This window comes from Chrysoperla carnea, chromosome 1 (assembly GCF_905475395.1).
Source record: "Chrysoperla carnea chromosome 1, inChrCarn1.1, whole genome shotgun sequence".
Classification (NCBI taxonomy): Eukaryota; Metazoa; Arthropoda; class Insecta; order Neuroptera; family Chrysopidae; genus Chrysoperla; species Chrysoperla carnea.
This window is the reverse complement of record NC_058337.1, coordinates 16,118,812-16,140,359: the sequence shown is the minus strand read 5'-3', so window position 1 is coordinate 16,140,359 and position 21,548 is coordinate 16,118,812. Positions and strand designations below refer to the sequence as shown.

The 21,548-nt window shown below is 29.0% G+C and overlaps 2 protein-coding genes across 6 annotated transcripts in view; both read right to left on the bottom strand.

Moving 5' to 3' along the window:
* Positions 1-1,861: 1,861 nt before the first annotated feature.
* Positions 1,862-2,286, bottom strand: LOC123306011 (protein PET117 homolog, mitochondrial). Its single transcript, XM_044887871.1, has 2 exons — positions 2,084-2,286; positions 1,862-2,009 (listed from the first exon to the last, which is right to left on the bottom strand). The coding sequence occupies exons 1-2, from the start codon at positions 2,173-2,175 to the stop codon at positions 1,874-1,876; spliced, it is 228 nt and encodes a 75-aa protein (XP_044743806.1). The 5' UTR covers positions 2,176-2,286; the 3' UTR covers positions 1,862-1,873.
* Positions 2,287-4,387: 2,101 nt separating this feature from the next.
* Positions 4,388-21,548, bottom strand: part of LOC123302142 (inner centromere protein) — an 81,793-nt gene continuing 64,632 nt past the window's right edge. For 2 of the 5 annotated variants that reach the window (XM_044884959.1, XM_044884951.1), the window contains exons 3-7: positions 13,707-14,065; positions 12,462-12,608; positions 12,085-12,225; positions 9,511-9,666; positions 4,388-6,980 (exon numbers count right to left, since the gene is read on the bottom strand). In XM_044884959.1, the coding sequence (XP_044740894.1) occupies positions 6,891-6,980; positions 9,511-9,666; positions 12,085-12,225; positions 12,462-12,608; positions 13,707-14,065 (893 nt within the window). In that variant the 3' untranslated portion in view covers positions 4,388-6,890. The remainder of the gene's footprint in view (positions 6,981-9,510; positions 9,667-12,084; positions 12,226-12,461; positions 12,609-13,706; positions 14,066-21,548) is intronic. The other 3 variants (XM_044884967.1, XM_044884977.1, XM_044884986.1) reach the window with 3 other exon arrangements.

Sequence of the window (21,548 nt, the reverse complement as noted above, 5' to 3'; positions counted from 1 at the left end):
TGCCATAGCAAAGACAGGTAATAAAATGTTACAAAAAAACTATTGAAACTGACTACATTTAAATCAACAAAGCCCGCGAAAACAACACATAGCAAATTTTTTTCAAAATCCCTTGTATCCGTTTTGAAAAACAGTTTTAAATAAGGCACCACTTGACCCCCCGTTCGATTTTTAAAAAACATACTTTGCTTTCTCAAAGTTGATTGCGGGAGCGGTTTTATTGTCTTAAAAAAAATTCGTGTTACAGTTCTCTTGAACTCATAAACATTCCAACCCTTTATCTTAAACCGTTTGAAAGTAATTTTCGGGTTGCCGAATTTTTCCCATCATTGTATAATATTGCATAATGAATGGATTGTATGCAATTTTCGATGTTACGTACTGTTCGGTACTTGCCTATTTTCATTGTTGTTTTGTGTTTGCCTTCATGTCTGGCTGTAACTTAAGACAAACAACGCCATATCTTTTCCATGTGATCTCGAGGTCTGGGCCAGTGTACTTTTTACAATTAATTTTAACAAGTGTTCTTTACAAAAATTAGCAAAGCCAGATGTCGCTTTCAGTTAAATAAACGTTGAAGGCGTTAATCAAATATAAGATGCTTGAATAGCAAAATACAAAAATCATCGAATCCAACACTTAACAAACAGAGGGAAATAACAAAACAAATTTTCAGACGACATACATTGCAATTGTCAATTTCAGTTATCTTATTTTTAAAAAATCCAAAGAGTCCCCAAAATTTCGTAGAGAAAAAAGGTTTTAAGCGCAGTCTTAACAGTCTCTTAAATTTCTGTGCTTGTTAAAAAGTGTGTCTAAAATGTATACCCTGGCCCTAAACCTATTACTTAGAATTATTATAATTTTTTTTTTTACTTCAATTAATTTTAAATTTATTATTATAAAGGAATTGTTAAGTTTTTTTGTTAAAATTTGAATAAATTGAATTTATTAAACAAAAAATATTTTATCTTTATAGACACCTCTTTTATTGAAGATATAATTATGTACGATTGTACGAACCATATTTACTAACAATGAAATGCATAAGCAACGCTGTATTTATAATATGAGCACGAGGAGTTAGTGTCCTGGGAGGCAAAATTCGGACGGTAGGGAAAAAAATTTTTTTCCACGTTATCGAAAATGCTTTGAAAAATGTAATCGTGTGAGAAACATCTTCAAATTGAAAATTCCAATATTTAATTTTTTCATTTCTCAAAAAATGAATACTTAAAAAAAGTTTAATTAATGAATTGTTTCAAAATTGATTAATATAAGCAATTACAGTTATTAATTTTATTTTAAATTAGAAAATGTTAAATTTTTAAGTTAAATAACTTGCATCCCCGCATCATGCTGCCACCTGCCGTCAGATTTACAAATGGACTTATGTTTCTGAACTGCAAAAAATGTTTAGCAAATGAAAAGTATAAGGAAAAGTTCTCGGTTATCACTGAATTTGACAATTTTGATAATAAAGAAATTCGTAGACGATCTAAACGTTTAAAAAATGTTTATTTCGCAGACCACGAGTCTTCATTGGATAACGAATTTGTGCACTTTCACGCGTAGTATTGAAAAAATGATAGAACGAATATTCATCACACGTGCTGTAACAAACAGTAGTGCAGAACATTGGTTTTCATATTTGAAAAGTGTTAAAAATTACTGACGTTGCACAATGAGTGAGAATAGTAAACAGCTTAGCTTCAATTTTCAAAGCCAACAATTGACGTGAGTTGGTTCGGGATCAAAGTTCCGACTCATTCTTCGGGCTAGGAACTTCTCTAACTTTTAATGAATTTGCAAACAATAAAAATAACATAATGTTTATTCTAATAAATTATATGTACATCTGTAACAAATAAGATTATCTTTTTTCATTTTCTAAGGCTGTCTTTAACTGTTTTGTAAGATCAGATTGCTTTTGTAAATTATAAATATTTTCAGTCTTCCGTTTTTGTTGTCGTTCTACATCTTTTATTACGCCTTCATGTAATTGTTGTCTAAAAAATTATCATAATAATTATCAATTTTGGGATATAAAATAAAATGTTCATTTAATAAAATATATCATTACCTATCATAATACTGTTTGTAATGTACATAACCAACAATTGAAGCAGATGTTACGAACGACAATCCTAAAGTTACTTTTGAAGTCAACGACATTTTGCGAATAAAATAAATACTAATTACATTATTATACTATTTAAAGTTCATTTAACGAAGTTGTGCAAAATTTTATAGTTCGACCAATTTTACTCACATCACTTATTTTTGTGTCCGGCTAATTTTTAGTGTAATGATATTTGATGAATGTCGCCATCTTCCTTTTAGTTATTATTTGAATTAGAATGCCAGTAATATAGTCATCTACAAAATAAACAATTTCAAATTCTCACAGAGGGCAGTATAACAATGACATGAAACTCGAGTGAAGAGGTTAGCAGGAAAAAAGGTGCCTATCTGGGATCTGGGCGAGTTCTAGTCCTCGGCCGTTGCCTACTTTGTACTGCGTATCAAGTTAGCTTTTGTATTCAATTTTTTGTCTTTTGTTTTCAATCAATTGAAAGTGATTAAAAACAATTTCAATTGTTTCAATTGTGTAAATATGGCTTTCTCTCTCGTTCGAGAGAAAGACAGCCTGATACGCAGTACAAAGTACCCAACGACCGATGACTAGACCTTGTCCAGATAGGCGTCGTAAATTCAACCATGGTCGCTTATAGCTCGACATAGTTTCATGTCCTTGTTATATGAGTTCGTGAATTTTTATACCTTATGTTATGTAATATAAATCAAGGTATACTAAGTTTAGTCCCAAGTTTGTACCGCTTAAAAATATTAATGCTACGAACAAAATTTTGGTATAGGAGTTCGTAAAATCCATTTCCGATTGCCCGTCTATCTATGAACATAAAAACTAAAAAACGAGAAGAGATATCAAACTGTAATTTTTGTAGCGTGTTCAGGACGTAAAAAATGATATTGAGTTCGTAAATGAGCAACATAGGTCTATTGTGTCTTGTCAACCGAGAGAAGTGAAAACAAACAATTGACTGAGGCAGCGCAATAAATCAGCAGAAGGTAAATGAATAAGAAATTCGATTTTTTTTTATAAATAAAACAATTTCCTGGATTTCTTGACATTTTAACCAAAAAGGCTTTCTTGTAAAATTCTAAATCACTAGTTTTCCATTTATTTTAAAGATATACTCAAATTTTTATAATATTTCGAGGTATTTTAATTGTAAGACGATGTAAAATGTTTTGTAATGGCACATTATAAACTAGCGATATAATAAATTCGTTTTAAACTTGAACACTAAATAATTTGCGGTTTTCAATTATAGATGTTGAATACTTCAAATGATGTATTAATCCCAATGCTTGTATTTTTGAACGGTTGCTTCTTTTCTGAATTCTCACTGCAATTGTTATTACTAACCAGTAAAAGTCATGAATGAAAAAAATTAAAATTAAATGAATAACACAAAGGATAATTTTCTAATTTTTTTTATTAATTTTTGGTTCCAATTATCTTACTACATGTTATTTAGCCGAGGCCACTGATTACAGTTTTATTTTATTGTTAAAGCTGCCAAGGCTTTTACATTAGAGATTAAATTTAACAATTTATAATTTATTAATAAAGCATATAAATTCAAAAAATGCAAAATACACACCGATCATGATTATAAAGGCAAAAATTAATCACAACTCATGGTTTTTTTTTCAAAAATTATGCAAAAATAGTTTTTCTTATGAAAAATGATTAAAAAAATTCTACATTTACAACAAAATGCTTTTGGTTTTTTTTTTTTTTTTGCAAATTTCTTTTATATATATATAATTTTACAATATAATTTTTAAAGGCAGTAAGTTAATAGCTGAAAATACATCTATAATCTAAATAACTATAAAAATTAATAAAATTATTTGAAAATTAGCATAAATATAAAAAAAATAAGCTTACATACAAATGTTATTTATCAAATCAGTCTTAAAATTTAGAAATGCAATTAAAAAAAAAAAAAAAATTAATAATAAAAAGTAACAAATTAATACTATCTGAAATTTGAATTAATTTGTTTGGTTAAAAATGGCTATTTTGTGTTGTTATATGATAATAATCTAATGAGGAAAATTATGGCCATAAATTATAAGAAAAGCTTGTTTTTTAAAGTAGGTGAAAGGGTTTAATAATGTATACAAAGTGAATCCTTTTCATTATGAAAAACTCTACAATTTTTTTTTTATAATAATATTTTCTACAAAAATTTAACATATTTATAGAGATTTCATTTTATTTATTATTTACTTATTTTTTTAAATTCTCATTTTATTTTTTTTGATTACAAATAAAGTACTTTTTCTCTTCCCTATTTTTTTTTTTTATAAAGACTGTATAGAAAAAATTAATAACTCATCACAGAAGCTAGCTTGTGCCTAATTATTAAAAAACCATTCAATCAATATTATTTATATTTGTTATAATATGCAAACAGAGCATGCGCGTTGTATTTTCTTCAATTTTTAAAACATTTACAATTTTGTCACGTCCACACGCTCTCCGTTCGTTCATAAATTTACAAAAAAATTTCTACCTAATATTTTCACTCCCTAATCATTCCCTAAATTGTTCCCCACAATTGTAACCAACTTTATTTACTTAAAACTTAAATTCAGTATTTTATTCAGTCGTTAACTTGTTTATAAAATAGATACGCCTCTTAAATTGTGTTTTTCTAAATGGAAAGTAACTTATTTTATAAAATTTACTACTCAGATTTTCAGAAAGATATCTTACTCTGAATAAGGCGCTTTGAAGATAATAACAGTTCTTTGATTAGTTTGTGTTTACTGATAATGCAAACTAACTAATAAAAATTATTTGACGTGTGTAGTGGCAGTTAAATTACAAATTGGCAGCTATTTTGAATGATGAGACAAAACTTACTCTAAATATACTAAAAATAAGTTTTAAGTATTAAATCTAATCTTTTAGCTAGACATTAACTGTGTTTTTAAAATCAATTAGAAGGCATTATTGTTTTATTTTATTTTATTATTAAATCTACATTTTAAATTCAGATAACACAGGGCAGTCATCATATTTAACTTATAGATCTACCTTTCTGATTTGATATATATTTTTGAGCAAAAAGCATTTTGATATTCTTGATGACCAGAAAATGAAAGATATGTCACTTTGTAATGTAAAAAAAATCAGTCAGGCGTTCTTTAAGTTATTTTTGATACGTATTCATCTAATTTGGAATTTTTTTTATAATATAATTTTGCGAGGCACACACTGACATTAAAACCAACCAAAAATTAAAGAGCACACAGCGGCATTTTTTCTTTTATATAATTTTTTCAAACATGAGAAAACATCTATAATCTTAAAATTTATACATTTAATATACTTAAGTATCAATACTGAAAAATTACTACATGTAATTGTATTGTTTTTCTTTTAAAAAAAGGGAGGGGGGAATTTATATTAATCTTCTTTCATATAAAAAAACCCACTAATTTTATTAATGACGTAGATATTATATCAAAACAAAAAGGAATTTCCACACAATGAATTTAATGTGCGTATGTATGTTGAGATTGAAATTTCTATTACTGTGACTCCAGACAATGGCGGAATTCCACAATAGAAAATACATTTGTTTTATATATATAGAGTGCGCCATCTTTTATGTCGGTATGTAAACACTGACTAACTTTTGATATTTTTCCATTGATTGAATTGATTAACCACGTTTTTTAAACGTAAATTCAGTAAACTTTAGTCAGGAATCGCTTCACATCGAAATAGTGACGCTATGCATTGAAAATAGTCGTTCAGTTGTGTTAACTCAACGTGCGTATCGCCGAAAATATCATGGCCAACAGACACTATGTGACAACAATATTTGCGCTTTGTGTCGAATTTTGTTAAGCACGGAACAGTAGGAAATCATCAAACACCAAGGCGTTCTAATGAAAAAGTTGAAGCGGTCTGAATCCAAAAGTGACGTATCGTCACCACGCTCAGGATTTTTGCGTCAGTGAAACTACTTTGCGGAGCATTTTGAAGGAAAAATTGGATTTATTTCCATATAAAGTGCAATTAACACAAATAATATTGCTGACAGATCGTCCATGTCGCTGAAATGCTCGAAAAGATAATGGAAAACGCAGTAAAAATGCCAATAGAGGCATTCACTTGGACGCCTCTTTTGGCCAATAGAGGCGTCCAAATTGAATAAAAATCCCTCATATACATCAAATCAGTTGTTTTCATTCAAAGTTATTCAATATTTACATGCCGACATAAAAGATGGTGCATCCATTATTTAATTCTTGAAATAAAATATCATTTTTTTAAAAACAGCAAATTCGAAATGTATTCCATTTGATACGTTATTTTATTAACATTATTAACAATCTATGATTAGTTAAGATTTTCTACAATGAGCATCGATTGTTGTTGGCTGTTTAAAGTGATTGAATTTTTTGTAACTAATTGTAAAAATCAGTTGAATAATAATCAAAGCACACTACTTCTGATTGGAGGATTCTTTTAATATATATAAGAGAAATCGAGAAAAGAAATGGGCACTGAGGGTTTGTTTTTGTCTAGATTCTAGACTATATAAAATTAGAGTATTATTATATAATTGCAAGAATAATATTTTATATTATTTTTATGATCATATATTTGGAATTAAAATATAGAGGAGGGGAGAAACATTTAAAATAGTACGCTGCAAAATTGTTATACATTTTTTAATCATAATTATTATATAGTTTGTATTGAGAAGCAGTCGTGATGGGGGAAATCAGAATTATTGTAAGCTTTCCCTCTATATGCTGTTGCCTCATATTATTTAGCCTGAAGAAGCTGTCACTTGTTCAGTTTCATTTTCTTTGCTGGCTAAATTTGCTTTGTTTTGACGAACAATTTCAGCACGCCGTTCCTGTAAAATTGAAAATTCATTTAATTATACAGTTTCTCAATAAAATTTAAATTGATTATCGTTTAAGAGGATCAGTTAATGTTTCCAATATACAACCCACTAGACTAAACAAATACGTTAAGACAAATAGACTTGATGTCCCAGATCAAACATAAACTAATCCAAAATATGTAGTTAACAATTTAATGTCTCCGAAAAATAAATCGACCAAATTTGATCGATTGGATAAATTTTCAACTTTTAGTTCCTATTAAAAGTTAACAGAGTTTATACTGTTCTAAGTTACCGAAAAAGTAAAACTCAAATATTAGTAAAAAAAATTTTTTGTGGGAATCTGAAATTGAAAATTTACTAATCGACCTGATACTAATTTTTTGATTAATATAACATTTTAGTTTCAATTTTTCATAAAAATTTATTTACGACTATTGTTTCGAGATCACAGTCTCTTCTACATGGCAATATTATGATTATTGATTCATAATTTTGTTATGAAGAAGAGATTGTGGTCTCAAAACAATTTCCGCTAATAAATAAGTTTTACGAAAAGTTCAAAAATTGTTATATTTTAAATTTCGCCAAGTAACGACCTAATCAATACAAAATATATATTTTTTATTAAAGGAGGTGTTATTGAATGTGCCAATTTTCTAATGAGTAATATAATTTTAGTTTAAACTATATATTTTGTATTAAATAAGGCGTTAATATACGAAACACTATAGTAGACACTATATACTACCTACAGAATATTATTCTGTAAATTATCACTTTTATTGCCGCATTTTTAATAATTGAACATCAGCATGCAAAACAAATGTTGGCTTACGAGAACCTGTTTATCTTAATTTTTTAATGATTTTATAAAATATCATAATATTTACTAATTACTAAAATAAATAATATAAACTTAAAACAAAAGTTGCAGAGTTTGATGGAGGGCATTATGCTCTGACATTGGACATAGTTTCCGGGTTGCTTCGTAGTCAATTTAGATCCTAAAAGGTAAGAGAAAAAAAAACTCTATAAATTAGAAAATTGATCCTCATTAAAAAACGAAACATAAAATTAACATTTTTATTTAATTTTTTTTTTTTCGCAAATCGTTAGTTTTCGGGAAAACTTGTCATTATTGCTTTTAATCGAAAAAACCACGCTAGCTACAGAAAAATGTTTTAGCCAAAATTTGTCAAGGACAATAGAGGACATTCATCTGTGTTCATGCCTTTGATTCTAGTTTCAAAGTAACTGAGCTTAATCTTCAAATGCTTATGAAAATTTAGCTGGGCTTAAAAGTTATTCACACGGACGAATGGCCTTTATTGTCCTTAATAAGTTTTGTTTAAAATATTTTTCTAAAGCTAGCGTATTTTCTTTCCATTAAATGCAATAATGACATATTTTTAAGTCGCATTTCCTCCGAAAGTTAACAATTTTCGAAAATATGTTTTAAATAAAAAATGTTAGTTTTTTTTTATGAGCATCAGCATTCTAATTTAGACTGTTAGTCTATCTACTACCTTAGAGGATCTAAATTGAATATTAAAGCAACCCGAAGAACTAGGTCCAATCTTATGTCCGAACATGATGCCCCCCACCAAACTCTGCAACTTTTGTTTATGCAATTTTCTGATTGGTTAACTATAAAACGAGCTACTAACCATTATAGATTAAAATGGTCCACGCTGTATAACATAATTTTGAGTCAACTAGTTAGTATTTTTACACTCTCAGAGCATATGATTTGAATGCACGCGATAACTATGGATATCGACGTATTTTTATTGTGAAACCTAAATTTTACATTTATTTCAAAATTTTGTGTACTTTATGTAAGTCAAAGACCCTCCTACATGATACTTTTAATAGCTTTTTGTATATCAAAACATTATACCACTTAAAATGAAAGACTGGACACTTTAATGGAAAATGTCCATTACTTATTTTCATTTGAACAAATAGAAAGAAACGAAAAATTTACACAGAAATCGGGACTCGAATCCGGATCCTCTATATATCCGATCTAGGGCGTAGTCAACTCCGTTACTCCTATTCTATGTGACTCAAATTTTTTTCTCAAAGTCTTGAAGAACTAATTTTAATTTATGGTAAATCATTTTCTGAATAACTTGCATAATTTTCAGGCAATTTAAAAAAAAATTTAATTGTGACTTCTTAACTTATTAAAATAATAACTGTAATTTCATTAAAGTGAATTGCATACTGATGAATCCTATTCTAATTGTAAGACCTAATTACACAATTAATCTTAATTAAAATTAGATTTTTACACTATTATTAAAGTAATCAGTTTTTAAAAATACAGATAACAATAGAGCTTCAATAGTCTGGATAAATTTGATCGTGGTACTAATTATTCCTAAAATTTCAAAAGAAATTGATTATAATTTCGTTAGTAACTTTATTTATCCAGATTTATTAATGCTCCATTTTACCAAAAAATGATGATTAATATTCAAACAAAATGCTGTGCACTTTAAATAAAATGAAAAACAAAAAAATGACATACATTCTTTTTAATATTTTCTAATTTACGCTGCATTTCCTTTTCTCGATTTGATTCTGCTGTAGTAAGTTTATTTTCTAGTTCCTTATGTTTCTCTTCAGATTTTTTGGCTTCTTGTGTACCAATTGTTTGACGAATTTCAGCAATTTTCACTGTATTCTATTTTTTGGGTGATTTTAGATAATAATATTCAAGCAAAAAATATCACATAACATGCATAACATTTTCACATTAATTTAACATAAAAATTAGATTCCATCAAGTTTCAAAATTTTTTTATACTTATCATATTTTACTAAATCATTTTAAATAATATTTTTAATAAGATTCAATATTTACTGTTTCAGATGTGAAAAGAAAAAAGCTATAAATTAGAGCTTCGAAAACATTCGCTGATTCCAGGCCCATGTGCACGAGGGAGGGGTGAGTCAATCCCCCTTCCCCTTGAGAATCTCTTCACATAAAATTTGATTTCAATTTGACAATATAGTCCTGTAAATGCAACATTTTATGAAACGTATTTCCACTGACTAGTCAGATATCCATTCATTTTTTAATCTCGGCACATTCATTCTCCTTGTCTTCCAGACGAGACGAGGACCTTGGAAAGGCTATTAAACTGACTGAAACTGCGAAATACATTTTGATTGAAAGAAGGGGAAACGCTAGAGAAGAGTTCAGAAAAATTTTCAAAACCGTGAGCGTTTTTATTGCCTTTATTGATCTGAACATGATGAACAAAAGTTTGTAGATCACGATTTAGATTTCACGCCATTATGTTCTTTTAATTGTATTTAATACTTATAGATATACATAATTTCTTGGTAAATTTATTGAAGGATTTACATGTATTTGTTAATTTTTGATTTAATGAAACCATTAGAAATTCTAGATATCTATCTAAGTTATGGATTATAATTTGCCGGTAAGTTATCTCATTTTTATTTTTGAATTTTGCTTGCAATATTAATTTACGAAATCTCCTGAAAATACCAAGATTAAATTTTTTAAATTTCTCATGAACAATTTTTTATGGACGTAGGTTAAATATGATGGAATGACAGAACCACAGTAAATTCGTCTTGAAATGTAAGCGACTGAGATCTAGGCCTCATAAATTTCGTATTTGTATTTTGAGTTTTTGGTGTGTTATTAGGATGTGGTCTGTTAGTTTTCGGTTTTTTACTACCTTGTTGAAGAGAGCTCGATTTGCGGTTGAAGGCGAGACGTATATTTTCCGGCGATCCTCAGAGATAATCGTCGGACTTCAGAGCGCCATATGTACACCGTATAGTTCTAAAAGAACAAGAGGTCGCCCTCCACGAAGGAGGAGGGATGAACTGGTTAAATTGCAGGTGGTCACTGGATCAGAAGAGCGAACAACAGGCAAGAATGATTGTCATTAGAGGAGACCTTTGCCTAATATTTGGGATAGTACTAGGCTTTTATTATTATTATTTATTCAGTGTTACTTGTGTTGTTATAATGAAATATTGTGCTACACAACCAACGAAGCAGTGGTATTGCAACCAATTTAAGCAATCCAGCCGTGCAGGCGTGTGCAATATTCTAAATGTAACATTTTTTTTATAACTTGAGTAAATCGTTGCAGCCCCAACTAACTTAATTAGCCGTTCAGTTAACAGCTTAACCTTTTTACTAAACGGCACCGTTTAACTAGCTGCCTGAAGGATCTTCTTCAATCATTCGATCAAACAGCTAAACAAATGATTTGGATGGTTTGCCACCTAGCGGTGAAATTCACATACTATCAAAATATGGCGTCAGAAAGCAACAATATTGTTGATGTTTCTTATAGTTTGGTTGCGTTGATACAAAAAAAAGTACAATGGAAGAGTGTAGTGACAAAAAGTTGGAACTAAGTATGGTATTTATTAAAAACTGCTTTCACGGGAAGAATTGCATTACTCAGATACAAGCAATGGCGACGAAAATTCACCTTTTGATAGAAAGGGATTCCAAAAATATAGTTGTAGGTTGATGTGAATCAGTGTTGAAATAATGGATGTGCTTGTTTTAAAAACAAAGTTATTTGCGAAGCAAAATGCCATGGAAGTTTAACTACTTTTTTATTAACTATATAATTACGTAAATAAACAATTTCTAATGTCAGATATTTCATCTTTTTTATTAAATGGTCATCCTATTGTATGAATGGCCTAAGCATTAACCGGTCGGTTTATTGAATGTTCTATTAGACGCTACGATTGAACGTCATTCAAGCCGCTAGTTTCACGGCGCCGGTTAGTAAAAATTCTAGGCTGTTAACTGAACGGCTAATTAAGATAGTTGACTGCGATATACTCTTATCATATGTTGATTTCACTTTGAAACAGTAGGATCATTGATTTTTTTGGGAAAACCGATTAACTTTTTAAAGTAATAAGTTATTAGCGGTTGAAAATTCTTGAAATTCATACAAAAAAATTTTAAAACTTATGCCATTTAAACGCATGCAATTTAATGAATTAAAACAAAATGAAATACAATTAATGAAAATGATGCATGAAATATTTTGTATTTGTGTGTATTGTAATGAAAAAATTGATTACTTACATGATTTCGTAACTTCTCTTTTTGTTCAGATTCAAGTTGTTCACGACGTGATTGAGCTTGTACTAATTTCTCTTGGATAGTCGTTTCAAGTTGATTGAATTTCTCTGCATTACTATTGCGAACTTTTTGAACTTGCTCCTCCTACATGCATGTCAATGTGAACACAAAAATTGTGCAACAAAAACATTGTGAAAAAAAAAGAAATGAAATGAATTTTCTCATGCACGAATCAATTTGTAAGATTTTGTTATATATATTTTGTAAATTTGTATGTCAAAGGGTTTTGATGAAAAAATGAATGAAAATGAATGAGACAATTATTACAAATATAGATAGCAAAATGTTTGATATACATTTTTAAAAATAAGAAAACTTACATGTTCTCGGAGTCGATCTAACATCTTCATTACGTGTTCACCTCTATGAGCGGCAGCAATTTTCAATTTTTCTTCTATCGCATTTCGTACTTCACTTGTTTGTTGTTCTAAAGTTAAACGAGTTTTCTCTACACTTTCAATATGATCCTAAAAAATATCATAAATAATTATTCGAATAAATGTTTATCTGCTGTTTCATCTTATATAAATTGCGAGATGGTAACAAATTCATTTAACGATCTTCTCGTTTAAGCCTCCGAGGCTGAAAAATATGTAGGTTAGGTTAGGTTAGGTTAGATTGGCTGTCTTGGAGTGAAACACACTTAGACCAAAGGGTCCGTCGTGATACAGAAAAAGGGTCGGCTTATCTCCGGCTACCACTACATGAATCATTTGGAACTGTTTAAGAACAGCAGCAGTGCTTTGGCGTCAACGGATTTGAGGTCAGAGTGGTTGTCAAAAAAAGGCTGGCTCAAGTGCGACCAGCTCCTCGTGTCAAGAGCTGAACAATAACAGAGAAGATAAGACATCGTTTCTCCCTCCACTCTATTGTGACACCTGAAATAATCGTGTGTCAGGTTCAGGCGTTCAAGCCGCCTAGCCAGTATCCTGTAATAGGCGTAACAATTTTGTTTATAGCGGCCCTTTGAAGCGATATAAAATCTTCGGAATCCCTATTTGTCTATATTTGTCTTGTAGTATTACAAGTGCGTTCCTCCGCACATCTAAGATTGGCCTTTAAGATATCCTAGTTTGTAAAAACGCCTATTATTTACGAAAAAGTGTACGTTTCATATTTTACAGAAAAATATGAAAGTCTAATCGATTTTATCTTCTTTTATTAATAGGAAGCGTAGGGCTGAATTAATTTATTTCCGTTTTTATCTGACTATAAAGGAAGAGCTTTTTCTTCTTCATTACATCGTACAATCCAAGCAGCTTTGATGACTTGGAAAGACTTCAAAATGTGGTTAATACTTTGTAATAATTCTGAATTTCCCTGAAGGGCTTGTAAAATATATAAATGTAAATTGTGCTCCAAGGCAACGCAGTCTTGTTTTTCCGTGAGATATAGAGAAGAGATATATATAAGTAGATTGGCGATATTGTCACAACTTTCCACCATGGCTTTTGAAATTATCTCTGAACATAGAATCAAAAGGATAAAAAGTAAAGTAAGCCAGAAAATTCAATAGGGGCAAGCTTATAATTCTTATAGGAATAATTCTTATAAAATGTAATTACCTTCATTTTACTTTTCAAATCACTAATATACGCTTCTCGTTTCTCAACATGTGTTTCCATTTTTTGTTCCAACGCTTCTTTAGTTTGACTGATAAATTGAGTAGTTTGTTCATCTTTTTTCTTTGATGCTTCCTCAATTTTGGACATTTTAGCAGCTAGTGCAGCCATTTTATTGGCTTCTAAAGATAGTCGCCGTTCTTCGGCTGCCTTTAACTTTTCTTCTATATCCTGAACAGACATTTTATTCTCTTTTGGTGAAACAGGCCGTTTTAAAACAGCCGGTTGAGCAACCGGTTCAGCTAAAATCACTTCATAACAGACTCCACCCTTAGTTTTTTCTTGACATCTAATTTCAGTTGCTGTAAAGAAAAAAACAGTTTCGTTAAAAAAATTACAAACATTTAAACAGTAAACAAAAAGTGTAGAAAAAAATGGACCAAGTGCTGTTGTACATAAAATTAGGGTTCCGTGGCATATAGGTACCAAGTATAATCACTTAAATGTTAAAAACTAAGAAATGAAATTAAGGCTTGGAAAAAAATTGGCATTTAATAATGACAAAGTATTAATTAACTCGATTGGCCATAGGAAGAGCGTATTCTATTGACAATTTTAAGTCGAAAGTGTCTTATATACTTTTGTCCAAAACCCAATAGTTAAGGAGTTATGTGCAATATTGAATTTAACCAATAAAATGAAGGCATTGTTAAGTAAATTAGTTTAATTTTTGATTAAAAATTTTTGTATTGCTAACACAAATGTAATTAAAGTCTTCTGCTACTGAACAACACATTATTGCTCTTCTAAGTCAGCTAGTTCTGGTGACCTTGGAGTCAAGCGGGGGATATTTTGAACCAAAGATATTGCAATACAAAAATTCTTAATAAAAATATAACTACTCTAACCAACAATGTCTATACTTTATTGGTAAGATTTAATAGTGCACATAACTCCTTAACTATTGCTTTTTAGACAAAAGTATATAAGGCACTTTTATCTTAAAGCTATATGCTCGGCTTATCCGTAAAACCTAGGTTAATTTTAGATACCAATGGTTTTTTATATAAAATTTTTCCATTTAAGAAACGATGTAAAATGTTTATATATTTCGATTTACTTATTTAATAAGATAATGTATTATATATAAAGCTTAGGCTAGGAACTATAGATTCTAAGACGTATTGTAATTTAACATTGTAAACTGTCAATATTAATAAATAATTTTCAATTTCAACATTATGTTTTTGGTATTTAAAGGTCGAGTTCGTTAAGCAGCAAAATTGATTGATTCAAAAGCAGTGAGGGTGTGGTCAAAACATAAAATTTCGATCTGTTTTAAAATAAAAACTTTTTTTATTATTTTTTACACAATTTTCGAGAAAGTTTTAGTTTATAATTTTGTAGATGAATGTATTTTCTCTATAGACCATAGTAAAATTATTTTTCTGGAATCCCTGATCTAAAACGCTATTTTTACTATATTAAATGTAAAGTTAACTCAAAACTTTTTTGTATCCTTAATTTTCAAATAAATTTCGATTCAGATCATCTTTTACTAATTTGATGGATAATAAGATACAAAAATAAACATCTTTCATAAAATAGTTATTTTGTCTGTAATAAAATGAAACAACTATATACATCATCATTAAAAATGTATGCTGATGTATATTTTTCACTTTCTTCAGTAAGTACCAGGCGGAGGCCTTGGTTGCCAGGGGCATATCGATCTCGGGCGGCGTCTCTCAGTCTGGCGACGTTACTAGACGCTAGTGACGTCATTATAAAACACAACTGTACTATAATATATTGTAGTTATAGTATACAATATACATATATATATATAGCATATATAGATGGTTGGTACTGCAGACACACTAAGCGACGACGTCCGTCTTTACGCCGCCTAGCGTCATCCCGGCTATATCTACCATATCTATTGTGTAATAGATATGCCGTCATGGAGAAATTATACCATGTGTGTCAATTCTTTAACTCTTTAACTCCGCAATCTTTCTTCTTAAATAAAACCACTTTTAAACAGTTCTACATTAAACTATTTCTAACTCAATATGTTTCCTTTTTAAGAATTACACTTTAATAGGGGATAATCCAGATGCCAAATCAGCCATATTACCCATAAAAATGTAAAACTAGACTTGATACCATGATAAAATTTGAAAGAGAAATTAAAATTCATTAAAAAACGAAGAAGTAATAAGCAATCAAAGGTTTCTCATCTCCTTTTAGCAAAACAAAATATTTGATATGTAATCTATATGGCGATACCCACGTATGACGTCACTAGTGGGAATCTTCGTCTTTGTTTAATTAGGAATTTTAATCTTTCATATTTTGTATACCAGTAAAGATTTTTAAAAACTAACTTCATTTGTATTAAAACGATTTCCAGCTTGCTGGGAATTAATTCGGAAAATTTAATTAATTAATTTTTTAGTTTTTTTTTTTTAATTTCAAAATTTTCGAAAATATCTTACAGAATTTTTTTTTTTTTTTCGAGAATGTTTCACAAGACCACTAGTTGAAGCTACCTGCAAATTAATAACCATGAATATAAAGAATGACTTTTATGTTTAAAACTTTTGTTCTATCTCTAACGGTTTACAAGATGGATCATTTTTCATTCGATAGAATGAGTAAAAAATGCACCATTTAAAAATTGGCATATCTCGATCAATTTTGAAGCTAGAAATTCGAACAAAAATGTGCACAATTACTTCATCTAGAACTTTGATTTGAACTTTTTTTTATTTGATGCATAGTCTTTTTGTAATTTGTAAAAAAAACTGCAAACCTTCTTCAAATTTTGCATGTATTTTGCTCCAAAAAATTATGCACATCTTCTGGGAGGGGGCAAACTCGGATTACACGCATTTAAGACCAAATGAAGGTGTTAAAACTATACGTGATTTAAGACCATAGTAAGCACTTAATTATTTATCAAAATAGAAGAGCTTAAAGAACTTTGTTAAGGGATGTTTGAAAATATTTAAGAACTTTGGTAACATTAAAATTTTTAGTTTTTCTTATTGTTTTTCAGGATTGAAAGTGACCCTTTTGGCATTCTTTAGAACTTTAAATAAGTAATATCTCTGAGACCTTTTCTGTTCTAAATTTTCCAAATAATCTTAAATATTTTCCCGAGGCATCATAAATAATTTTCGCAATTTTATTGAGGAATTCATTAGGACGTTTTAAAGAGAATCGTATAAAAAATGGAATAGTTGTTTTTACTCATGCGTAGATTCGTACTGTACTGCAAGTATCCAAGCAGTTCTCTTATGGAATATGGCTTTCGGTCAAACTTTCTTAAGTTATTTATAAATCTCCAAGTTCTTATTTATTTAATGAGTGACATATTCACTGTATACAATTTCTTTAGCACATCCATTTTCACATTGAAAATTGTATAGGAAACGAAAATTTTCACACACGGTATATCATATAGGAAAATATACAAATATGGTAAATTCTTATTGACACTCTGAACAAATTTTTTTGAAAATTGTGGTTTTCTTTCATTGATAAAATAGAAAAGTTTATTAATGTTTTTTGCAAATAATGTGAAATATTATTTCACATCAAAAGCTCAATGTAAAAAATTATAAATAAATAATTCGGTCAATGAACTCTGAACATTAATACCACCAAGACCTATAAACGGCATTTCTAGAATAACACAAGGGATATAGAAAATAAATATTTTTATAAGAATATATAGGGAAAAAGAAATATGTGATAGTGAAATTTTTTACTACAAATAAAAATTCAATTTATTCTGAAAAAAAAAAACTGTTGTTATGTTGTTCTTCAAGAAAAAAATAAACTGTAGTAATGCCCTTTTGAGGCCAGACCTGGCTGGAATATAATACTAAACGTACGCTATCACTATAGTTATATTTTCGACAATTTCTGCGACCTGGGGCCGATACCATTTTGATAAATCTAATCAACTAATCGTTTCAAATAAGATGAAGATTATTTTTACTGTTTATTTATAAATTAATTAGTTTCTGATACAACGTATAATATTGCAAAATGTTAGCATGTAATGTTGACAAAAATAAACTAATATTAAAAATAAACCAACATTAATGAGAAATTAGACACTGGCCAATCATCCAAATTTTTTTTGTACATTAAAAGTTTGGACTGATACTAACTCGGAAATTTACGGGAGACAAGTATAATGAAGAGAAGTTAATATCTGTTCTTGTAGAAAATATTTGTACAGAATAAGTATCATTATAAATTGGAAGGCGTAGGCTGTTTTGAAAGTAGAAATATTTAAAAGTTTAAATTCTTGAGAGTATTATTATTTTGGAGTAGCCAAAAATCAATGTAGATTTTTTCGTAAGTAGAAGTATTTAGGATTTAATCACTCACTGGTCGAAAATCGAAAATGTTTTTCAAACTCCACTAATATTTTTCACAGAAATCGATTAAAACGCGATTAAACAGTTGTGAGTTAAAAAAATCAGATTTTAGACTTTAGATTTTACGATTTCCACTGACAAAATCACTCATATTTTGAAAATGAAAAATCGGGGAGAAAAAATTTATCAATTTGTTTTCGAAAAACCTTTCCTTTTTCGAGCTATTATTTTCCATCCTATTGAAAAGATATATTCATTAATAATTAAAAAATGAAAATTAAAGGATTAAATTAAAATTTTTAATCAATTTAACGAGTCTTTATAATTAAAGACAAAAAAATCTAAACCAAATTTCGTTATTTGAACTCTAATGCAAAGTAGGATACAATATTTATTACAAATTAACTTCCGAAGTAATATAAATGTCTTAAATTTTAATATTAAAATTGCCTAATTTGTTGTTTTGTGAAAACATGAAAATTTAATGTTTAAATATAAATAATTCATGTTATTCCTTTGTTTTTACTTAGAACTTAAGTTTTTCCTTATTTTTGAATAATTGTTTTAAATAGCATGAAAAAAAATATAGCTCGAGAAAACTGTGGTAAACTTTCGAATAATGAAAAGGCAAGAACCACGAAAAACAATTGTTCTCATGAAAACCTTTATTTTTCCCCTTAAAATATGATTAATATTTCATCATCGATTTTGTATATGTATTTTTTACATTTTCGAAGATATTAGTAATTTTTTTTGGACAGAAAACACCCTTTACAGGATAAAAAAAGCTCAAATTGTCGTAACTGATCTTAAATTCATAAGTAAAGCCAATGATTACCTTCCTCAAAATTCGTTACGATACCGCAAGGTGATATCGCTTAGCGTTCGGGATATTATCGCGATTTCGGTTTTCGAGATGAAAATAATAGTTTGTATGACAAAGTTGCAAAAACATAAATAACAACATTGCACGTTATTTAACATTAAAAGAAGGCGAAGTCGTTCATAATAAGGCATAAGCAAGTAAATAAAGCCACCTGGTGTTTCTCAATTTATTAGTATTTTATAATAAAATAATGTTTATTGTCCATCCAGGTAAACTAAACGAAACCAATATAGGTATAAAGCTAGCGTATATTTTTTTAACCTATTTGCAACAAGTTAAAAAGTAAGGATATCGATAATGCCTCATTTCCGCACCAGAATAATGAAAAAATCATACGATTTGATGTTCTCTTTATATATTCTGAGACTGCGTGTTTAATGAAAGAATATATTTTTCGAAAAAAACTACAATTTAATTTTACATGGCGCTAAACTTTGGCTCAACAGTAATTTTTGTTCAAAATGTGACATTTTCAGTAACATTTCAACGTTTTTTTCTAAAGAATGCATGCAAGAAGCACTTTCTTTTTTATTGTAGTTTTCTGATGTTACTACACAATATATTTAAAAATTACATTGCTTCCATTCTACACTTCATAGAAAAAAGTTGAAATGTTACTGAAAATGTAACATTTTAATCAAAAATTACAGTTTAGCTTATTTTTTTTATAAAAATATATTATTTCAGCACGCAATCTACTTTCAGAATATATAAAAAAAAACATTAACGTATGACTTTTTTTTTCGTTATTCTGAGGCGGAAATGAGGTCTTATCGCGATACCCCTCCATTCTGTGGATGTAGTTCTTAGGTAGCCCAAGAACGGCGAGAATGCTTTGTTGATAAAGTAGCGCTTTATAAGTACTGGGCAGGGAAAATTAGGTGCGCTATTAACTTAAAATTGATGAATATCTGCTCTTTTTTTATTATTGTAGGAAAATAATTTACTCTGCGCCACTGTCGACTTATTCCCTGAATCTCAATAAGGACACGTGCCCACACTATGTAACGCCGTTTTGCTTAGTGTCTTACAAAAGGCTACAGTGTCGGGGAATCGAATTTTCGAATCAGAATAAGAAAAAATGCTGATATTAATAAATTTCAAACTAAAGGCACAAATTTTACGAACACAAAATGTAAAAGTACGGCTCCTTCAACAGTAACCTATTCCACTGTTGTAAGACTATCTAAGAACTATTTCCGCGCAACCTTTTGGCTGAATTTGTTGCAAAAAATTTACGTTAGCTATTAATATTACTATAGAAATAGCTAACTAAAGTCTACCTGGCTAAATACCTATTAATATTACAATACAAAATCTGTACATTTACTTGTGTCTATAGCAAGTAGGAAATCTAATTTTAATGTTTCAATATGGTTCGAAACAAGTGCTAATTTAATTAATTTATTGTAGATAACTTTATTGCAATATTGGTGTTTTAAATATGGGAATTGTAGTCCAAGTTCTTTATAAATCAAGCTGTACGAGAAATGAGCTCTGACAAATTGTTTTTCATTATAAATATTAATCTAAAAGTTGAGAATCACTAGCACATTTTGCTGATAACGCAGCCGTTTTCGAAATATTGATAGCCGTTCTCGCTAGGGGGTTAAAATGAAACAATTTTTCTGCTGGTCTGGTAACAAAACAAGTTCACTGTACTTTCATAATTGCCAAATAACGTTAAAAAACATTCCATTTTAACTCCTTCTAACAGCTTAAAGGTAAATATTTCGAAAACAGCAAGGCTACCAGCCAAGCGTAAAGTAAAAGTTAATTTTTAAAAATTTTATTTAATGTTGTTTTTTTTAACAACTAGAAAAACAAAAATTTTATTTTATCACTAACTGCAAACCAGAAGACTATTCAGATTTTTCTATAAAATGACACATATTTCCTTGACTATAAATAAATGCAGTAATTTGTTTACTGGATTACTTATTCGAGGAGGCAGAGTTGGAGTGGTGTTCCTAAAATTGTACTCTATGTACGATGTAATATAGAGAAAATATTTTCCACACGAAAACTCGATGAATTTTCATCATATTTTTAGATTTTAAGGTCTCTTGATTCCAAAATTGCTATTTTTAGTCACTGGTTTTAATGAATGTGGGATATATATATATGACTGTTACCAAATTTCTCCTAAACAAAACAGCTAGCTTTTAGGCGATTTTATTTTTCTGTTTAACACGTACATTTAGATGTAATATATGTTAAAAAAATGTTCTTACTATTTTCTTGATATGTAGTACCTTTTTTGAGTTAAAGAAAGAAATACGGAAATGGAAATTAACGAAATCTCATTTACGCCTTTTCATGAAACTTTTTAATTTTTTATAACAATTTTTTTTTGGTATTTAATGTAAATATTGAGAAAAACTTTAATAAAACGTTTTCTGTTCCAATCACTGATCTGCATATAATTAGATAGATCTCATGTATTGAAATTAATCAAAGAAGTATTAACTAGCGTCTTCAAGTAAGTGGAAGGAACTAAAAAAAAAATGAAACGGCACAAGTGCGTATTTAAGAAATTTAAGCTTCGTTTGAAATTGT